The sequence below is a fragment of the Macrotis lagotis genome, chromosome 1, assembly GCF_037893015.1.
Source record: "Macrotis lagotis isolate mMagLag1 chromosome 1, bilby.v1.9.chrom.fasta, whole genome shotgun sequence".
NCBI lineage: Eukaryota > Metazoa > Chordata > Mammalia > Peramelemorphia > Peramelidae > Macrotis > Macrotis lagotis.
Window position 1 is genome coordinate 478,978,868 of NC_133658.1, and position 22,535 is coordinate 479,001,402.

Sequence of the window (22,535 nt, forward strand, 5' to 3'; positions counted from 1 at the left end):
CCAGGAGCAAACAATCCAAAATGCTAAAGACCAGGAAATTATATTACACTAAACTCTTGGAAAAGGAGTTTAGGTGGGAGTGCTGAATACAATGAATTTAGATTACAACTGGAGCATGCATGACTAGAGGAAAGTATTGTTAATCCTTATAAAAAAGAAAAAAAGAGGGGGCTTAACATACCCAATACTTAAAACCTAGGGAGTGGGGGGGGATTTTCTTCATACAGAGTGTTCTGGCCAGTACCTACATGGTCCCCTCAGTGAAGGTCCCCTCCCCTCAGGGGAGACAACTCTTGGAGTCTGACTCATCAGCCCTATGTTCTACCACACACTGAATCTCCAAAGGTCCACACCTCCTTCCTTCAGTGATGAAGGAAACAAATCATAAAACAAGCTGTTTTTATTCTTGACATGAAGAGGAGTCAGTTATTTAGAAAATCCATGCTACACATGTATTGTGGTTGCTGCTGTTCAGTCATTTCAATTGTGTCTGATTGACTCTTCATGACTGCAATTGGGGTTCTCTTGGCAGAGATAATGGAGTGGTTTGCCATTTTCTTTCTCTTTCTCATTTTACAGATGAGGAAACTGAGACAAATTGAGTTATCATATTTCCCCAGGTATAAGATGCTCCCATGTATAAGGTGCATCTTAATTTTGAGACTCGAAATTTGAAAAAAAAATATGTATTACATAAAGTTATTGGACTCAAGTTTTATTCATCATGAAATTCAAGGACCTTCTGCTCATAGCTTTCAGATATCTTTTGGACAAGTCTGGTGTGTGGCCACATTCTTACTCCATTCCCTTTTATGAACCTGAAGTACCAATAATGTCCTCCTTTGAAACCAGCCACTTCTTTTTCATCAGCAATTCTTCTGGCCTCCTGCTGAACCATCTTTGTGGACACAGGAATTCCAAGGGCCCTTTACTCTTCATTCCATAGCTTCAATTCCCTCTCTAAATCAGGTCATTTGGCAGCCTTGCCTCTCATGGCCTTCAATAGGGTTTCTTCTTCCTGTAGCCAGTCTCTGCTTGTTTTCTCAGTTGGAGGAAGACCGAAGTTACATCCAGCAGCATGATTTCTGTCCACTTTTGCAAACTGGATCACTTTTAACTTGAATTCAGCACTATGCATAAATCTTTTCTGAACCATTTCTGGGCAGAACGTGGCAAGTCACCTAATATACCAGTAACAAATTCGAAACAATGAGTGCAAAGACAACAAGCATGAAAAAGCGGTAAATGCAAGTAAAAAAATCTACAACCACTGTATAAGACACTTCCAGTATTTAGACCCCCAAATTTTCAAAAAAGAGTGTGTCTAATACATGGGGAAATACAGTAAGTGAGTTGCTCCAGGTCACACAACTAGTAAGTGTCTGAGGCTGGATTTGAATCCAGATTTTCCAATTCCAGGCCCAGTGTTCTATCTACTGTGTCACCTAGCTGTCCATCACATGACTAGCTTAGAAAAATTAATTCCTTTTAGCATAGATAGATGAAGGCTTTGTGGAGAACAAGGTTATGGGGGTATAGATTTAGAACTGGGAATCAAGATTATCTAATACAATCTCAATTATACAGATAAGGAAACAGAACCAGAAAGATTGCTATCTTTTTTTTCAAAGTGATTTGCCTAAAGTCACACAGATAATAAATTTCAATGGTGAAAATTGAAACACATGTCCTCTGACTCACTGAGTTTCAGAGCTGACATTTCAAAACAGATTTTCTAACTCCTAGATAGTGCTTTTTTCACTGAATAGCATTTTCTGATCAGAAACAATGGCATATGCCAGCTGAGTACTTACCTGGAATGGAAAGATGGTAAAGTGGAATGTCCCAGAGTTTGGGAGGCAACTCAGACATCCATTGTGCATTGGTAGCACTCATGTTCTTAAAGCAAACTGAAGAGTTAGACACTCCAACTATTTAGTACAGGTCCTTCCCCTACAGATTGTGCCCTGAGAAAAGAAATAGAGGTTTCACTTGTTAAAAATAATGGTACAAATCAGGATTCTCATGACATAGAAGGCTGCCTCTTTTTTTTGTTTTTTAACATGTTATTTGTTTTCCAATTATATGCAATAGTAGTATCTACCTATCATTTTTTGGTAAGGTTTTGAATTTTACAAATGCCCCCCCTTTCCTCCCCCTCCTTATAGAAGGCAGTCTGATAGACTTTACCTTGTTTCCATGCTATACATTGATGAAAATTGAATGTGTTATAAGAGCAAGCAAAAGAGTAGACATAAACCTCCTCCCCCCGTTCCAAGAAGATGAGAAACCTCAAGAACAGAGAGAGAGAGAGAAAAAAAAATTGTGCTTCACTCTGTGTTCAGATTCTAATGGCTCTGTCTCTGGAGTGCGTTGCTTTCCCTATCATAAGTCCACCAGAGAACTTGCTTCAATATTTTTCCCACAGTTGCTATTACTAGCTGTACCTCCACTCTATTCCTCCCCACTCTCATTTATTCTATTCTCTCTCTCCTTTCATCCTGGCCCTGTCCAAAAGTGTGTTGTATCTGAGTACCCTCTCCCTCGATCTTCCCTCTCTTTTATCACCTATTTCCCCCCCTTCCCTTCCCCCATTCCCCCTTATCCTATCCCTTTCTTCTCATTTTTCTCTAGGGTAAGATAGATTTCCTCACCCTATTAAGTGTTTGTTATTTCCTCTCTGAGCCATTTCTGATGAGAATGAAGGCTCACTCATCCCCCCCACCTTGCCTTCCCCCTTTCCACTCCATTGAAAAAGCTTTTTTCCTTATTTGTAACTATGCCCAAAGGACAACAAAAATGATCATACCCTTTGACCCAGCAATACCACTACTGGATCTATACCCTGAAGAGATGATGAAAAAGGGTAAAAACATCACTTGTACAAAAATGTTCATAGCAGCCCTGTTTGTGGTGGCAAAGAATTGAAAATCAAGTAAATGTCTTTCAACTGGGGAATGGCTTAGCAAAATGTGGTATCTGTATGTCATGGAACACTATTGTTCTATTAGAAACTGGAGGGGGGGTGGGGCTAGGTGGCGCAGTGGATAGAGCACTGGCCTTGGAGTCAGGACTACCTGAGTTCAAATCCGTCCTCAGACACTTAATAATTACCTAGCCGTGTGGCCTTGGGCAAGCCACTTTACCCCATTGCCTTGCAAAATCTGAAAGAAAAAAAAAACCAACCAAACAAAAAAAAAAACCAGGAGGGATAGGAATTCAGGGAAGCCTGGAAGGATTTGCATGAACTGATGCTGAGTGAGATGAGCAGAACCAGAAAAACACTAGTACACCCTAACAGCAACATGGGGGTGATGTTCTACCTTGATGGACTTGCTCATTCCATCAGTGCAATAATCAGGGACAATTTTGGGCTGTCTGCAAAGGAGAGTGCCATCTGTATCCAGATAAAGAGTAGCAGAGTTTGAACAAAGTTCAAGGACTATTCCCTTTAATTTAGGGAAAAAACCAGATATCTTATTGTCTGATCTTGTTATGTCTAAGACTTTTTGTTTCTTCCTTAAGGATATCATTTCTCTTTCATCACACTCAATTTGGATCAATGTACAACATGGAAACAAAGTAAAGATTGACAGATTGCTTTCTGTGGGGGGTGGGGGGAGGGAAATAAGATTGGGAGGAAAATTGTAAAACTCAGAAACCCAAATAAAATCTTTAATTAAAAAAAAAGAAAAAGCTTTTTCTTGACTCTTAAGTGAAATTTCTTAGCTCCTTCTTCTCCTTTCTCTTCCTCCCATTACTTTCCTTTATCACCCATCGACTCCATCTTTTTACTATATTATACCATTATATTCTGCTCCTTCCTGTGCCCTGTCTACATATGCTTCTTCTAACAGTTCTTATAAATGAGAAAGTTCATATGAGTTATCAATATCTTCTTCCCATGTAGGAATACAAACAGTTCAATATCACTAAGTTCCTCATAGTTAGTACCTCTCTTCCACTCCTTTTATGGTTCACCAGAGTCCTGTACTTGGAGATCAAACTTTCTGTTCAACTCTGGTTGTTTCAGTAGGAAAGTGTGAAAGTCCCCTGTTTCACTGAAAGTCCATCTTTTCCCCTGAAAGAGGATGTTCAGTTTTGCTAGGTAGTTGTTCTCAGTTGTAAACCAAGATCTTTTGCCTTCCACTACCTATGAGCCCTTAATGTAGATGCTGCCAGATCCTGTGTAACCTTGACTATGGAGTCTCAGTAGTTGAATTGTTTGTTTCTGGCAGCTTTTAGAATTTTCTCTTTGATTTGGGAGTTTTGGAATTTGACTATAATATTCCTGGAAGTTTTTCTTTTGGGATCTCTTTTAGGGGGTAACCGGTGAATTCCTTCAATTTCTATTTTACCCTCTCCTTCTAGGATCTCAAGGCAATTTTGCTGTATTATTTTTTTGAAAAATGAAGTCTAGGCTCTTTTCATGATTGTGGCTTTCAGACAGCCAAGTAATTTTTAAATTAATTCTTCTGGATCTGTTTTCGAGGTTGGTTGTTTTTCCAATGAGATATTTCACATTTTCTTCTAATTTTTGGCTTTTTTGGAAGAGTTTTATTTCTTCCTGATTTCTTACAAAGTCATCAGCTTACTTTAGTTCCATTTTGCACTTGAAGGAGTTATTTGCTTCAGAGAGCTTTTTTATCTCCTTATCCAGTTGGCCAGTTCTGCTTTTTTAAGACATTCTTCTCATTTGCCTTTTTTTTTCCCATTAGGCCTAAACTGGTTTTTGTTGTTGTTGTTGTTGTTGTTGTTGTTGTTGTTTTAGTTTTTTTGGCAAGGCAATGGGGTTAAGTAGCCTGCCCAAGGCCACACGGCTAGGTAATTATTAAATGTCTGAGGCTGGATTTGAACTCAGATACTCTTGACTCCAGGGCCAGTGCTCTATCCACTGTGCCACCTAGCCGCCCCCTACACTGGTTTTTGACATGTTATTTTCTTCAGGTTTTTTTTTTGTATTTCTTTCACCAAGCTTTTGATTTGGTTTTCATGATTTTTCCTGCATTGCTCTCATTTCTCCTCCCATTTTTTCTTCCACCTCCCTTAATTGCTTTTCAATGTCTTTTTTGAGCTCATCCATAGTCTAATCCCATTTTCTATTTCTCTTGGAGGTTTTGGATATGGAAGCTGCGATTTTGTCATCATCTGAGTATGTGTTTTGAGCTTTCATGGGACTAAAGTAATTCTCTATGGTCAAATTTTTCTTTTTCTGTTATTTACTCAGGCTGCCTCTTTTGAAAAAGAGTCTTCCAATCTCCACTCACTAAGAACACAACATATCCACCTATTTTGACAGAGAATTTTGAGGGAACTTTGGAGTCTCCAAAAAATTTCATTTGGCAATTAAAGAACGTATCACTTCATATCATTTTTATCCAATGTATTTTTTAAAACTCTTTAAGAGCTTCCTCCCTTTCATGCTTTTGGCCTCTTCTGGTCAGTGGAGCGCCTGCTAGCACCGGCTGCAGTGTAAAGATGGCCAAGTCTAAGAATCATACCACCCATAATCAATCACGAAAGTGACACAGAAATGGCATCAAGAAACCTAGGTCACAGAGATACAAGTCTCTGAAAGGGGTTGATCCCAAGTTTCTGAGAAACACATGCTTTGCCAAGAAACACAACAAGAAAGGGTTGAAGAAGATGCAGGCCAACAACGCCAAAGCCATCCAGGCCCAAGCAGAAGCTATCAAGGCCCTGAGCACCAAGGCCTCCAAGGCCAAGCTCCTCAGGTCCAAGATCCCCAAGGCCAGTGCCCGGCGTGCTGGTCACAAGATGGCCACCAAGTGCCCAGGCCCTAGGATCAGCATCAAATGTCCAGGCCCCAGGATCACTAAGCCTGACTGTAAGGTTGCCAGAACCACTGACCCCAAGGCTGCCAAGCCCACTGACCCCAAGGCCACCAAGTCTGTCACCAAGGTCACCAAGTCTGATGCTAGGGCTGCTAAGCCTGCTGAGTCCAAACCCAAAGATGCTGGAGGTAAAACAGCCAGTCCCAAACCTTCAAAATAGATGCATTAGGACATAAGGACTTGCTTAAATCCTAAACCACTGTTTTCCCCCCAGAGAGAGGATGATTATTCATTATTTTGTACAAATAAAGGAAATGGTGAGTCATAAAAAAAAAACTCTTTAAGAAAGAATTAATGGGGGCGACTAGGTGACTCATTGGTTAGAGCACCAGCCCTGGAATTAGGAGTACCTGAGTTCAAATCTGACCTCAGACACTTAATAATTACTTAGCTGTGTGGCCTTGGGCAAGCCACTTAACCCCATTTGCCTTGCAAAAAAAAAAAAAAGAAAAGAAAAAGAAAAAGAAAGAAAGAACTAATGGAATTGGTTAACATGATAAAAAAAGAAAATGATAAATATGAGAAAATTGGGACACTAATGCATGTAGTGGTAAACTGGTCCAACCATTCTGGAAAGTTATTTGGAACTATTTCCAAAAGGTTATAAAACCATCTTAAAGAAATTTTTAAAAGGGAGGGATGGAAGGATCTATTTGTACAGAAATATTTATAGCATCTCTTTTTGTGGTGGCTAAGAATTGGAAATCTAGGGGATGTCCATCAATTGAGGAATGGCTGAATATTTGAGGTATATATTTGTGATGAAATATTATTGTACTTTAAGAAATGACAAGCAGAATAATTTCAGAAAAACTTGTAAAGCCTTACATGAATTAATACAAAGTAAAGTGAGCAGAGCCAGGAGAATATTGTACTCAATAACAGCAATATTGTGTGATGAAAAATTGTGAATGACAACTATTTTCAGAAATACAATGATGCAATAATGCATACCATGGAAACAATGTAAAGACTATAAGACTGCCTTCTGTGGGGGGGGGGGAATGGAAGCGAGATTAGGGGAAAAATTGTAAAATTCAAAATAAATAAATAAACAAACAAACAAATAAATAAATAAATGAATAAATGAATAAATGAATTACAATGAGTCAAGACAATCCCAATGGACTTGTGATGAAACATGCTATTCCCCTCCAGAGAGAGAACTTATGTTGTCTAAATATAGACTGAAGGATATTATTATTATCTCTCCTTTCTTTCCTACCTACCTTCTTTCTTTTATTGTTTCTTTTTTTTTGAGACTTCTTGTACAAAGTGATTCATATGGAAATGCTTACATGATAATTGCACATGGATAATCTATATTGGATTGCTTACCATCTCAGAACAAAGGTGGGAAGAGAGAGAGAGAGAGAGAGAGAGAGAGAGAGAGAGAGAGAGAGAGAGAGAGAGAGAGAGAGAGAGAGGTTTAGAATTTGGAACTTAAAAAATGTTAAAATTGTTTTAACATGTTAATTGGGAGAAAATGAACCATTATTTTTAAGGAAAAAAAAAGAACTGATGTAATCTGGATACAGATCAAGACATAATTTTTTAAACTTACTTTTCTTGGGGTTTTTGTTTTATTTTTTATTTTTTTAGGATTTTTTTTTTGCAAGGCAATGGGGTCAAGTGGCTTGCCTAAGGCCCCACAACTAGGTAATTACTAAGTGTCTGAGGCAGGATCTGAACTCAGGTACTCCTGACTCCAGGGCCAGTGCTTTATCCACTGTGCCACCTAGCTGCCTCATGTTGTCTGTTTTATTTCACAACATGACTGATATGAAAATGTGTTTTACATGACTACACAAGTATAACCTTTATTACACTGCTCTTGCCTTCTCAATGATAGGGGAAGGGAGGGAAGGTGGGAGAGAATTTGGAACTCAAAATTGTAAAAATATCAAAGCAAAGGTTAAAAATTGTCTTTATGTATAATTAGGAAAAAATAAAATTTTTAAATATCTAAAACATTCTTATTCTGCATTTTTCATCCCTGCGTGTGTATGTATGTGTATATGTCTGCATTTCCTGGCATAGTTCCTTGCATTATACTAAGATTTTTTTTTTTTAAATATGCTGAATGATAGCCTAGGATTAGGAAGCTCATTAATGTGATAACCCTATCATCCTGAAAGCTTTTCATCACCATCTCTGACTTCTCTGACTTTTCCACTCGGCCTCTCTGCAGTATGCTTTATTTACCCTCTCCATATTCCCTACATTTTAACTTCCTTTTGTCTTATTTTCTCTCATTAGATTGCAAACTCCTTGATGGCAAGGACTATCTTTTCTTTTTGTAATTAATTGTATCTCTTGCTCTTAGCACCAAATATAGTAGGTATTTAATAAATATTTATTAAATGACTATGGTGGGGAGGGGAAATTTGCAATAGATTATTTTTTTTCTCTAGTATTTCTCAACCACTTCTACTTCTCTGTGTCCTCATGGCCAGGAAAAAAAATCATAGAATCTCAGAGCTGGAAAGGTCTTCAGGGGCCATCCAGTCCAATTTGGACTTGAAGAATTCCTCAACAATATCTCTGACCAGCTTCACCTAAAGGAAGCCCTTTGGAAAAGGGAAGCTCATTACTTTCCATGGCAGCTAATTCTACTTCCAAACATTTCAGATCAACAATTTTTCTTTCTTTTTTTTTTTTTTAAGATTTTTGCAAGGCAAATGAGGTTAAGTGGCTTGGCCAAGGCCACAGAGCCAGGTAATTATTAAGTGTCTGAGGTCATATTTGAACTCAGGTACTCTTGACTCCAGGGCCAGTGCTCTATCGACTGTGCCACCTAGCCACCCTAACAATTTTTCTTTACAATGAGCCAAAATCTCTTTCTTTGCAACTCCCATATTTTGTTCCTGATTTCATTTCCTGGGACCAAATAGAACAAATCTAACTTCTCTTCCAAGAAAAGCCCATTCAATTTTTTGTTTGCTTTTTGGTTTTTTGTGAGGCAATGAGATTAAATAACATGCCCAAGGTCACATAGCTAGTTAGTATCAAGTGTCTAAGGCTGATTTGAAATCAGGTCCTCCTGACTCTAAGGCTGATGTTCTGTCCTCTCTGCCACTTAGCTGCTCTTGACCATCCAATTCTTGAAGACAGCTTCTACGTTTCTTTAGCATTTTTCTTCAGTAAACTAAACTTCTCCAGGTCATTCAATTGAACTTACTCACCTTTACACCATCCAGCACCCTCTTTTGGACATTGAACAACTTATAAATGTCCTTCTTAAAATCTGACTTCCAGAACTGAACATAATATTCCAAATTTGGGGCTAATACAGCAGCTATCAATTCCCTTATTCCAAATACTAATGCCTCCATTAAAATAGCTTAAGAACAAATTACTTCCTTTAGCTGTCATATAATCTTTTTGATTAATATTGAACTTTAAGTCCACTACAGCCTCCAGTTATTTTGCATATGAACTATTTTGTAATCATGTCCTCCACATTAAAAGTTGACTTTTTGAACCCAAGTGAAGAACTTTACATTTGCCTCTATTAAAGAGATAGAAAAGTGATTGAACTACAAGAAAAATGTGCTCAGTAGTGGCAATGCCATGCAAAATTCATTTGCACCTTAGCCACAGTGAAGCTAGTGGTTTTGTCTAACTACCTCAAAGTTTATATGAGCTTGACTCTCTTCTTGGAGAACAGTTGTGATAGATCAATACAGAGCCATCATTTAGACTAAGTAACCTGCCAAGCCATGTCATAACGTGGCTGGGCAAGTACAATGACAGCAAAAATGCTTGGTGTCTACCATGCTTGTCAAACCTATTACCCAATGCTCCTCATCTACTTCCTGAAGCCCTCCACTTTCTTTTTCTTCTTCTTTTTTTTTATTAAAGATTTTATTTATTTTGAGTTTTACAATTTTTCCCCAAATCTTACTTCCCTCCCCCCCACCTCCACCCCCACAGAAGGCAGTTTGTCAGTCTTTACATTGTTTCCATGGTAAAGATTGATCCAAATTGAGTGCGATGAGAGAGAAATGATATCCTTAAGGAAGAAACATAAAGTATAAGAGATAGCAAGATCAGACAATAAGATATCCGGGTTTTGTTTTTTTTTTCTAAATTTAAGGTAATAGTCCTTGGTCTTTGTTCAAACTCCACAGTTGTTTCTCTGGATACAGATGGTATTCTCCATTGCAGACAGCCCCAAATTGTCCCTGATTGTTGCACTGATGGAATGAATGACTCCAACAATGTTGATCATCACTCCCATGTTGCTGTTAGGGTGTACGGTGTTTTTCTGGTTCTGCTCATCTCACTCAGCATCAGTTCATGCAAATCCCTCCAGGCTTCCCTGAATTCCCACCCCCTGGTTTCTAATAGACCAGTAGTGTTCCATACATATACCACAGTTTGCTAAGCCATTCCCCAATTGAAGGACATTTACTTGATTTCCAATTCTTTTCCACCACAAACAGGGCTGCTATGAATATTTTTGTGCAAGTGATGTTTTTACTGTTTTTCATCATCTCTTCAGGGTATAGACCAAGGAGTGGTATGCTGGATCAAAGGGTATGCACAATTTTTTTTACAAAGAATGATTTTTATACATTAATAAAATATTCTTGTTTAAGAGTAAATTTAAGAGTAAACAAAATACCCCCTCCCTCCAAAAATATAGACTCACTTGAGCGATAAAGAGGAGAGAAAAAATTAAAAAAAATAATAGTAATAATTGTAGGTTTGGCCAGGTGGTGCAATGGACAGAGCACCAGCCCTGGAGCCAGGAGCACCCGAGCCCATATCCCGCCCCATACACCCAACAATCACCCAGCCGTGTGACATGCAAGCCACCCCAACCCCACTGCCCTGCAAAAAACAAAAAACAAAAGAAAAAAAACCCAAAATAAAATTAAATAGTAATAATAGTAGGGGTGGCTGGGTGGTGGACAGAGCATTGGCCCTTGAGCCAGGGGCATCCGGGTCCAAATCCGGCCTCAGACACACAACAATCACCCTGTGTCTCCAGGCAGGCCACCTAGCCTCATTTGCCCTGCACCCCCCCAAATAATAATAATAAAAAATGTGCTTCAATCTTTGTTCCAACACCAACAACTCTATCATGGGTGGATCACATTCTTTATGATAAGTCCATGGCAAAAGTTACTTCCATATTTTTCCACCATTGCCATTGCTGATCGCAACTCCCTCCTTTCGTATTTCTCCACTACGATGTACTATATTTTCTCTCTCCTTTCACTCTGACTCTGCTGTAGGGTAGCTGAGTGGTGCAGCAGACAGATCCCTGGTCCTGGGGCTAAGAGGCCCTGAGCCCTGCTACCACCCCTTTGGCCCAGCATCCACCTGGCCCTATCATCCCAGACAGGCCATCCAATCCCAGCCCCTTGCAAGAAGTAAAAAAAGAAAATGTGTTATATCTGACCACTCTCCCCCCCATGGTCCATCCTCTCCTCCATCACTCACATCCCCCCCCTTCCCCCTGTCCCCCCCCTCTCCTTCTTACTCCAGATGTCTATACCCCATTGAGTATATATGCTGTTTCCTCTCCTAGCCACCCCTGATGAGAGCAAAGATTCCCTCATTCCCCCTTCTCTTCCCCCCTTCCATATCATTGCAATAGCTCATTGTAATAAAGAAAAATCTTATTATATGAAATATCTTGGCCTATCCCCCCCCCTCTCCTTTTTCTTTCTCCCATTACATTTCCCTTTTTTCTATTGACTGCATTTTTATACCATATTTTATTTTCAAATTCAGCTTTCTCCTGTGCTTCAACTATAAAAGCTCCTTCTACCTGCTCTATTAACTGAGAAGGTTCATATGAGTATTATTACTGTCATTTTTCTATGCAGGAATACATGCAGTTCATCATCATTAAGTCCCTCATATTTTTACACTCTCCTTCAACCTCTATGCTTCACCTGAGTCCTGTATTTGAAAATCAAACCTTCTGTTCAGCTCTGGCCATTCCAACAGGAACATTTGAAATTCCCCTGGTTCATTGAAAGTCCATCTTTTTCCCTGGAAGAGGACATTCAGCCTTGCTGGGTAGTTGATTCTTGTCTGCATTCTAAGCTCTTTTTCCTTCTGGTATATTATATTCCAAGCCCTACGAGCTTCCAATGTAGTTGCTGCTAAGTCTTGTGTGATCCTGACTGCAGCTCCATGGTATTTGAACTGTGTCCTTCTGGCTGCTTGTAATATTTTCTCTTTGACTTGGGAGTTCTGGAACTTGGCTATAATATTCCCAGGGGTTGGTTTTTTGGGATCTCTTTCTCCGGGGAGATTGGTGGATTCTTTCCATTTCTATTTTGCCCTCTGCTTCTAGGATATCAGGGCAATTTTCCTGTAGTAATTCTTTGAAAATGATGTCAAGGCTCTTTTCCTGATCATGACTTTCAGGTATTCCAATAATTTTTTAAAAATTTTTTTAGGTTTTTGTAAGGGAAACAGGGTTAACTGGCTTGCCCAAGGCCACACAGCTAGGTAATTATTAAGTGTCTCAGACCAGATTTGAACCCAGGTTCTCCTGACTCCAGGGCTGGTGCTTTATCCACTACACCACCTAGCTGCCCCTATTCCAATAATTTTTAAATTATCTTTCCTAAATCTGTTTTTTCCATATTAGTTGTTTTTTTCAATGAGATGTTTCATATTTTCTTCTAATTTTTCATTTTTTTTTGGTTTTGAAGTAATGAGTCCTGATTTCTCGTAAATTTATCGATCTCCCTGAGTTCTGTTCTTTGTCTGAAGGATCTGTTTTCCTCAGAGAACTTTCTTATCTCTTTTTTCCATCTGGCCAATTTTGCTTTTTAAAGCATTCTTCTCCTCAATAACTGTTTGAACTGTTTTATCCATTTTATCCATTTGACCATTTATCCATTTGACCTAAGCTGGTTTTTAGCATTTTTTTGGATTTCCTTAACTAGGCTGCTGACTTCATTTTCATGTTTTTCCTGCATTTCTCTCATTTCTTTTCCCAGTTTTTCTTTTAACTCCGTCATTTGATTTTCAAAGTCTTTTTTGAGCTCTGTCATAACCTGATCCCAATTTCTCTTTTTCTTGAAGTCTTTAGATGCAGGAGCTTGTGTTTCCTCATCTTGATACTGAGTATATTGATCCTTTTTGGGATCATAGATAATGTATTTCTCAATGATGTTCCTCTTTTTTTCTCTGCTTGCTCATTTTCCCAGCCTAAGCCTGTTTTTGGGTGCTTCCTGAGTTTCTGGGACACTCCCACAAGGGTCTCAGTGTGTGAGGCTCTGTCCTCCCTCTTGGTCTGTGAATGACCATAGGTGCCCCCATCTGCCATGGGGCTGAGGTGGGGGGTCCCTGCTGTTCTATGGGTGGGGGGCTAGACTGTGATCAGGATCTGAATGTGGTCAGAGCCCTAGAGTCCTGTTCTAGGGGCAGAGGACAGAGCTGGGCATTCTCTCTTCACTCCCCTCCTGCTGCGCCTGCTTATGTTTCCTGGACCTGGAATGCAGTGGCCATGCTGCTCGCTGTGTGCCCTGAGGGCTGAACTTCACATGCTCACTCTGGCAGAGGTCCCCTGCTGTTCCCCCAATTTGTGCCCAGTGCTCCCCGGGGCATAAGAAACTCCCCTGCTGCTGTGAGCCGAGGCTCCCAGAACCCTGAGGCTGTCTCTGGGAGTCTGAAGTTCTTTCGTTCTGGCGGGCCGCCCCTCTGGCAGGCCACCGCTCCGACCCAGGAAGCAGAGTCTTTCTGCTCTTTTCCAGGTTACCTTGAGTAGGAGAGCTGCCTCCCTGGGTCCCTTTGTGGGTTCTGTCTCTCAAAAATTTAGTTAAAGTCCTTAGTTTCAAAGATTTATGAGAGAGTGCCTAAGACACGATCTCCTCTTGTCGCCATCTTGGCTCTGCCCCCAGCCCTCCACCTTTTTTTGTTGTTGCAAGTCAAATGGGGTTAAGTGGCTTGCCCAAGGCCACACAGTTAGGTAATTATCAAGTGTCTGAGCCTGGATTTGAACCCAGGTACTCCTGACTCCAGGGCCTGTGCTTTATCCACTATGCCACCTAGCTACCTCAACCCTCCACTTTAGATTAAAATTACTTGTCCTGTATCTCATCCCATAGATGATAGCCTAATTCCACTAATAAACAATAATAAAAAGAATTCTCAAAATATTTCTGAGATCAAAGAAGGCTCTAAAAATTATCAAGAAGAACATTGATTTCACACTTCACATTACCCTCTATCTCAACTACCTAAAATAAAATTTGGATATTAGCTGTAAATGTCAATCATCCATGTTTGAGCTCAGATCAATTTTGCATTTTTTGAAATGCTCCTTCAGATTCAAATTTACTGATATTTTTAGTTACTTTTAAAGTGTTCTTCTGGTTGCTTCTCTGCTAGATTTTAAGGTCATGTGACTGCATATTTAGAGAAAAATTGTATCTGAGAAAAACAAATTTCCTTGTAATTATAGATTCACAGCATTAAGAATCCTTAGAGGTTCTCCAAAATAGCCATCTACCTAGTAGAACTCTTTGTATAATATTTTTATGGAATTGTCATTCAATCTCTGTTTAAATACTTGTAATGATGGCTAACTCACTACCTCATAAGGCAATCCATTCCAGTTTTTGTACCTTTCCAACCGTTCAAAAGTTCTTCCTAATCTGAGTCAAAATATTCATCACTATCCCTCCACAAAATTTGCATCCTTTTGCTATAATTCTTCTTTCTAGAACAAAAGAGAACAAATCCAATCACATTTCTACATGGCAATCCTTCATACTTCCATTTCTTAATCTGCTCTTCTCCAGAATAAATATTCCCTTGCCCTTCAACTGTTCCACATGGTTTTCATACTGGTCACTATGCTGATCATTTCTCTAGTTTGTCAGTATCTCTCCGATATCATATATAGAATTGAATATGGTGCAGAAGATTTTGTGGATCAACCCAGATGACAGTGGGACTATAACATTCCTTGATCTGGACATTACATTTCTCCTAATGCCACTTTTTCCTGTATTAATCTTTACTACAGTGACACCAGACTTTTGGCTCCTATTTGAACTTGAGATGAACTAAAATTCCAAGATCTTTTTTGTCCCCCACAACAGTTGTTGCACTGCCTTTACCTTCCCCATCTCAGACTTTTGCATGGTTATTTTAAGATCTAAATCCATTGATGTGTATCAGATTTAATTTCACTTTAATTCAGTTCTTGGATTTTATCATCTATCATATTTACAATTTGTGGAAGACCCACTGATTGCAAATTCCTAAAAGCAAGGTATCAAATGAGATGATTTTTGTAAAGCATGTTAGAACATGATAGATGCTTAGATCTGTTTCCATCCCTTCCTTATTTTTCATCTTATTATCCTCTGCATGTTGTAGGTACATTATAATAATTAGCAATTGGGTGGTGATTTAAGGTTTATAAAGGACATGTACGGCTCTATGAGATGTCATCCCTATTTTACATATGAGGAAATTTAGGATGAAAAAAATTTGGTAACAACCTTTCATAGCTAACTTGTCTAAAACAGAATTTAAATTCAAATCTTCCTGAGTCCTAGTCTCATAATCTATCCTCTATGCCACCTAGCTGATATATAAGGAATCCAAAGAAACAGATCATTCTGAATACTCTATCTCACCAATAATAGAAGCTGGGTGCTCTGTAAACCCTTCATCCTGCTTTTTGTGATATCATCAGAGCCTTGCCCCATTGACTGAGCTCACTTGTCCCAGTGAAGAGCTGTGAACTATGGAGGAATGGAGGAATGTATGGATAAGTGAATGAGTGTATAAGGAATTGTCACCTCAGAAATTTCAAGAAGCCTAAGGACCATGTTTGACGCAATGACCCTCCTCTATAAAATGAAAGAATTCCAATCAGTGGTGCACTAGTAACTATTTAACAATCAGTTTTCTATTTTTCTTTTATTTTGGAAGGAAACTTTAAAGTTTTTTCTGTATTATTGACTTTCTCTCAATCACTTCCTAAATACTAGACCGGTGGTGTCAAACTCAAAAAGAAAGAGGAGGGACAGAACTATATTGTAGGGGCAGCTAGGTGGCCCAGTGGATAGAGCACCAGAGTCGGGGTACCTGGGTTCAAATCCGACCTCAGACACTTAATAATTACCTAGCCGTGTGGCCTTGGGCAAGCCACTTAACCCTATTGTCTTGAAAAATCTAAAAAAAAAAGAAAAAGAAAAAAACCTATATCATACATAAGGATCCCTGCTGTATTTTTATTTATTTTGCTAAATTTTTTCCAATTAAATTTTTTTTAGGTTTTTTTTTTGTAAGGCAAACAGGGTTAAGTGGCTTGCCCAAGGCCACACAGCTAGGTAATTATTAAGTGTCTGAGACCGGATTTGAACCCAGGTCCTCCTGACTCCAGGGCTAGTGCTTTATCCACTACGCCACCTAGCCACCCCCCAATTACATTTTAATTTTATTCAGTCAACATGGGTTAGTCAAGCCTAGTCTAATCTAGGCAATCAACCACACAATAGGGACAGCTTATGACTGAAGTCAAGTGGATCTGAATTCATATCTGGTCTCATACATACTAGCTGTGTGAACCTGGACAAGTCACTTAATCTTTATTGCCTCAACAAAACAACAACAAAACAAATTAAAGCAAACCTGATTTGTAGCATTTACCCATTTCTGAAGTGTAAGTACTCTCACTGAAAATTGCAATTAGCTCTTAAAGGTCTTCTGGCCCTAACCTATCCCTACTTTCAGCTGTTTTAGGGTTCTTTAAAAAACAAAGAAGTCGGGGCAGCTAGGTGGCATAGTGGGATAGCTAGGTGGCACAGGGATAGAGCACCAGTCCTGGAGTCAGGAGGACCTGAGTTCAATTCTGACTTCAGACACTTAAAAATTACCTAGCTGTGTGATCTTGGGCAAATCACTTAACCCCATTGCCTTGCAAAAAAACCCTGAAAAAACAAAGAAGCAAACAAAAAAACTTGAATGCCACATAGTTATAAGGAACAATCTTGATTCCAGAAATGAAATGAGAAAATGTATCCCCACTTCCCTTCTTTTGCATATATGAGTATTTGAGGTAGGAAAGGGGAAAAAACAAGGAGGATAATTATCATTCAAGTATAGATAATTGTTGTAATGGTTTTTAATTTCTTTTCTAACTGGTTTCAGTTCAGCTATCTTCTTTAAAAGGAAAATTTCAAAACTGACAGGTTTTCCTAATAGTATAGGATTTAGCTGAGATTTCCAATCATTTAACTGAGGATGACTAACTGGTTAGGGGGTTAAAAATTCTTTTTGCCTCTGTTTAAGATATCTATCTGTTAAGCTGTCAATACCTATCTCCTATTTAGGCACGTAGATCAATTTACAACTTGATCTGAGGTAGTTTTCTTCCTATTATTTTTTAACATGTAAACCTTTCTCTCCATTAGCCTAATATAAATTTTACAAGTGTATCTTTGAAATTTAAATCTTGATTGCATGGGGTGGCTAGGTGGCATAGTGGGGGGTGGCTAGGTGCAGTAGTGGATAAAGCACCAGCCCTGGAGTCAGGAGTACCTGGGTTCAAATCCGGTCTCAGACACTTAATAATTACCTAGCTGTGTGGCCTTGGGCAAGCCACTTAACCGCATTTGCCTTGCAAAAAACCTAAAAAAAAAAATCTTGATTGCATCTTCTTTTTTTTTCCTCTGATATATTTGGAAACTATATAAATCTTGGGAAAACTTTATTTTAGGGTCAGTGGTAATTTAGAACCCCAGTCCTGTGATCTGAGTGAACATAATGAAGCCCAATTCTTAAAATGTCTCTGCATATTGATAAGTATGATTGGCAGCAATAACATCTATCGTATGACAGGAACAATTAATTCAAACTCATGTCTTCCTGACTCCACATCTTTGTACACTCAGTCATCTCCTTAGTAGGAGCAATATCTTTTTGCACAGAATATTTCAGTGGTCTATTAATTGATCTCTTTGAGCAGCTTCTAAAAGGTCTTTTAAAAGCACCAATTTGAACATGACACCTTCAATAGACTCCACGATTTCTTATTATTTCTATAAAATTGAAATTTCTCTTTGACTTTTAAAGCCCTTCATAACCTGAGCTTAGCCTCATTTGGACATTACTTCCCTTTCCACTGTTATGGAATTAATTGTTTCTATCATATTTACTTACCACATTGTTAAGTCATTCATTGTCTCTTAGCTAGAATTTCTTTATTCTTAAAAAAGGATAATATAATAATAGCAACTATTTCATATAGAAGTGACATAGTCATATAGGTTTTTGAGGAAACCCTTTGACTCAGTAATACCAATACTAGATCTTTATCCCAAAGAAATAATAAAAAATCAGGAAAAGTCTCACATGTTCAAAAATATTTATTGTAGCTCTTTTTTGCAGTGGCGATGAATTGGAAATTGAGGGGATGCCGATCAATTGGGGAATGACTGAACAAGTTGTGGTATATGAATGGGGAACTATTGTTCTATAAGAAATCCTGAGTGGTCAGAGATTAGAAAATCATGAAAGAATTGCATGAACTGATACTGAGTGAAGGAAGCAGAACCAAGAGAACAATGTAAACATTAATAATGACATTGTGAGATGATCAACTATGATGGATGCAACTCCTTTCAGCAGTTCAGAGATCAAAGACAAGTCTGGGAAACTTGCCCTGGACAATGCCATCCACAGACAGAGGAGGAAAAAAAACCCATGAAGTCTGAATGCATACTAAAAAACTTTTTATGTTTTTCTTCCTTTTTCATGGTTTTTTCCTTTACCCTTAGTCCTGATATTTCTTTCACAACATGACTAATACGTTAATATGTTAAACACAAATATACAACACGTACAACTTTTACCAAACTATTCACCATCATGAGAAGAGAGAAGTGAAGGTGATAGAAAAATGTGAAACTCATGTTCAGGGAATTTAAACCCTAACCCAAAATGACTACTCAGAGTCCTCTCGAAGTGGTAGCAAAGAGTTAAAATTTAATTCAGTTCTTGCAAGAAGCAGGGCAGTTCCTAACTTTATGAGAGAGAGAGAGAGAGCAGGAAAAGCCGAATACAGAAGCTGAAGCAGGGTTAAAAAACTACAAAAACCATAACCCCCTACCCCTCCTCTTTTTTGGTGACCCTTACAACAATTGATCAAACTTGATGATCCGAAGAGAAGGGAGGTGTACCTAAGCTTTCCCAAGAGGGTCTGTCTTTGTTTACATCTTATAAGGTTAGGGTGACATAATTTTTCTAGCCAGAGATCTGGGTTCTCACGCTCACCTGATTCTTGAGAAATAGAAATAGGCCTATGGCTTAGATTAATTTAGCACTATGTTTCTGAAAAGTCAACACTTTTGCCCCTCACATCATAAATTTGCAAATAGAGGAATGTTGAAAAACTACCATTGCATGTAATTAGAAAAAATAAAATAAAATTTCAATTAAGATTAAAAAAAAAGTCAGAAGTAGGCATAGCCATGTTCAAGATTCAGAGTCTAAATCCAAGATTTTCTTGACATCAAATCTAGTGCCCTGTGTATCCCATCGTACTGTCTCTACCATCACTGTACCAAAAGTTAGTTTTTTTTTAAAGAGACTCTTGCTAAAAATAAAAAAAAAATCTATACCTGATAGACAGCAATCTGGTGATAAAAGTTCTTAAGCTTAACAGTGCTGGTCCATGTATGACAAATTCATCCTTTGGATCTACACTCAAAACCTTTCCAATTTGTTAGGACCTGCTTCTCCTGGCACAATGTATGAGCCCAGTGTCACCTCTATAACCCTGGGAGTCATTTGCAGACAATGTCAATGAAGTTGTTTTTCTGATCAAAATGGGACAAAAACAAATCCTCAGATATTGAGAAGGACTTTACAAACTATGCATAAATTTCAGCAAAGTTAACACAGAGTTAGACAAAATGCATAGAGACCTTGGTTGACCCAACAAGATCAAAGAATATCCTTGCATACAAACAGTTTGGATTTCACCCCTTAACAAACCCCCTCCTAGAGGAGGTATCCTCCAGTACTTGGAATTAAGCAAATGATGCACTGAATAAACATGCATGCACATGAGTATGCCCACACACACATATTTACATACACTTGCATGCACATGTTTGTACCCACACACACACATGAACATACATAGGTATACACATGTGCACGTACGCAAATACATTTCATTGTGAACTCATGAGTGCAAAGGTTATCTTTTGTTCTTTATATTTCTTCTGCTCTTAGCACAAAGTAGGTGCTTAATGTTCATAGTTGACTAAAATGTTGATGTATAATCAGTTAGTCTGAAACATAGAGCAACAATGAAGCAGCATTAAAATAGCTATGCTGAGTTCATCAATGAATTATTTTGATAAATTAATTCATTAATGAATATGTTTTCTTAATCATTATTCTTTTTGGCTGATAAACAAATAATTCTTATTGGTAGCCAATTAGTGTGCTCCCAAAATTGAAACCATATTGCTTTTAATAGTGTTAATAGTCTCTCAGATGAATGTGTTGGAGACAAAGTATAACAATAACCACAGCAATAGCTTATATTTATATAGTGTTTTAAGGTTTGCAAAGCATTTTGCATATTTATGATCCTCAATATAATAGGTGTTATTATCATATTTACCTTACAGATGAGGAAACTTAGTCTGAGAGCTGCAGTGACTTGCCCAGGATCACAGAACTGGTAAATGTCTGAGGCAGGGTCAAACTTACATCTTCATTAGGTTACTGCCCTCATTTTATAAGGAAAACTAAAAGAAATGATTGGAAGGGACCTGGGACCTGGCACTGCCACCGACAACCTGTGTGTCCTTGGGTAAAATCAAATTGCTTCATCTGTAAAATAAGGGAGTGGGAATAGCTTACCTTTAGAGCTACAGCAGTATGCCTATGTTCAGATAGCACCTCTACTGAGCACTAACCTTAATGTTTTTATTGAAACAAGCTATGATAATATTTTAGTAGTTTTCAAACTTTCAGGTCTCAAGAATCCTTTATACTCTTAAAAATTATTGAGAATTCCAAAGAAATTTTATGTGAGTTATAATTGATATTTATCATTTTGGTATTAAAACTGATAAATTAATTCAATCTAATATAATAAGAATCAGAAGCCTATTTCATGTTAACACAAACAGCATTTTTATGAAAATAACTACATTTTCCAAAAAACCCCAATAAGAGTGGCATTAATTTATGTTATTTTGTGAATCTCTTTAATTTCTGATTTAATAGAAGACAGATGGATTCTCTTATAGGCTTCTGTATTCAATCTGTTGCCATATGTTGTTTTGGTTGAAGTATATGAAGAAACTTCAGCCTTACTAGATATGTAGTTGGAAAAAGGAGGAGTATTTTAATAGACAAATAATAGTTTATTGATACTATGAAAATAGTTTTGACCTTGAAAACACCTGGGGTCCACAGACCTCTGCTCTAGACAAACCAGTTACAGATTCTTTTTCCTCTCTCCATTTTTCCCTTTGTCTTTCCTGCCCTTAGGTACAAGCAAACGTTTACATACAGTATTTTCAGCCATGTGCAAACTTATCCTCACTTAGATATCCTGGTAGTCACTGAGTTCTGGGTTTAGAATAGGATAAAAACATTTTTTTAATTTAAATTTGGCACTTACCTCCTTGGACATTGAGTTCTCAGCATAAACCATTCACTTCTTTAAGAAAAATAAAAAGATTCTACATAGCAGCCTCAGTGCCTCATTCTTTTCTTCCTCTTCCTCTGTCTGTAGACTATCCAAAGCCATATTTCTGGACACGACTTCCTAAAAAACAAACATGCTTTCAGCCTCAGTCTATGATTGGCCAATCACTCACACAACACCTACTCCCTCTCCAGGTATGAGGAGGAAGGAGGAGCTAGGCAGGTAGAAGCTGTCAGTTTCCCAATATATTGACCTTTCCAAGTCCTCTGAGAGTAGAAAACACTATAAGCCTTTATGTAGCCAAAGATTTAGGGAAACCAAGCCAGGAGGACAAATAATAATAATCATCTTTCATCTTTGGGACTTAAAGTTTACCTGGTCAAACATATCCTCCCTGAAACATAGCTCTTCACTATTGCAACATCTGGAATTGAAGCAACTGTGGGGTGAGGGGAAACTCAAGCAGTCTTAATTACTAAGTAAATCTGGTCAGGGATTTGTTCTATTGCTCTCTTTGTGGTGAAACTTCAAAGACTCTCTACAGGAACAAATAAAATGCAGCCTTTTAGTCTCAGATTTCAAAGGGGAAGAGAAATAATAGGTTACTTGAGCCCAGAATTTATAGCTGGAAAGGGTCTCAAGAAAATCCCTAGAATCTTAGATTGGTAAAAAAATCTCAAGGGACATTCAATCTAAAGCCCATTTTTACATGTGAAAACTGAGGGCCCCCAGAAGGGGGAAGTGATGGAGTTGGGCTCAAGTTCAGGTCTTTTGCCTCAAAATAATATTGCCTTTCCTTCATGTTGTTTTTTCCCCCCCCCATTATCCAGTCCAGGTTTCCAGTATATGATTTATTGTGTGTTTGTAATCAATTCCACTTCTGGAGACCTACATCTGCCCAGTATTGTTATTGTTTGACTGTAATGTATTCCATTCATAAAATAATCAGCAACCTGAAAGAGAAGGAAAATGGGACTGTTTCATTTTGGTTCAATTTCTTCATTGATGAT

At 38.3% G+C, this 22,535-nt stretch overlaps 1 protein-coding gene across 1 annotated transcript in view; it reads right to left on the bottom strand.

Moving 5' to 3' along the window:
- Nucleotides 1-21,631, bottom strand: part of PLCXD1 (phosphatidylinositol specific phospholipase C X domain containing 1) — a 40,509-nt gene extending 18,878 nt beyond the window's left edge. Inside the window, exons 1-2 of the mRNA XM_074213688.1 lie at nucleotides 21,499-21,631; nucleotides 1,815-1,967 (exon numbers count right to left, since the gene is read on the bottom strand). Coding sequence (XP_074069789.1) covers nucleotides 1,815-1,896 — 82 coding nt within the window. The 5' untranslated portion in view covers nucleotides 1,897-1,967; nucleotides 21,499-21,631. The remainder of the gene's footprint in view (nucleotides 1-1,814; nucleotides 1,968-21,498) is intronic.
- Nucleotides 21,632-22,535: the final 904 nt, after the last annotated feature.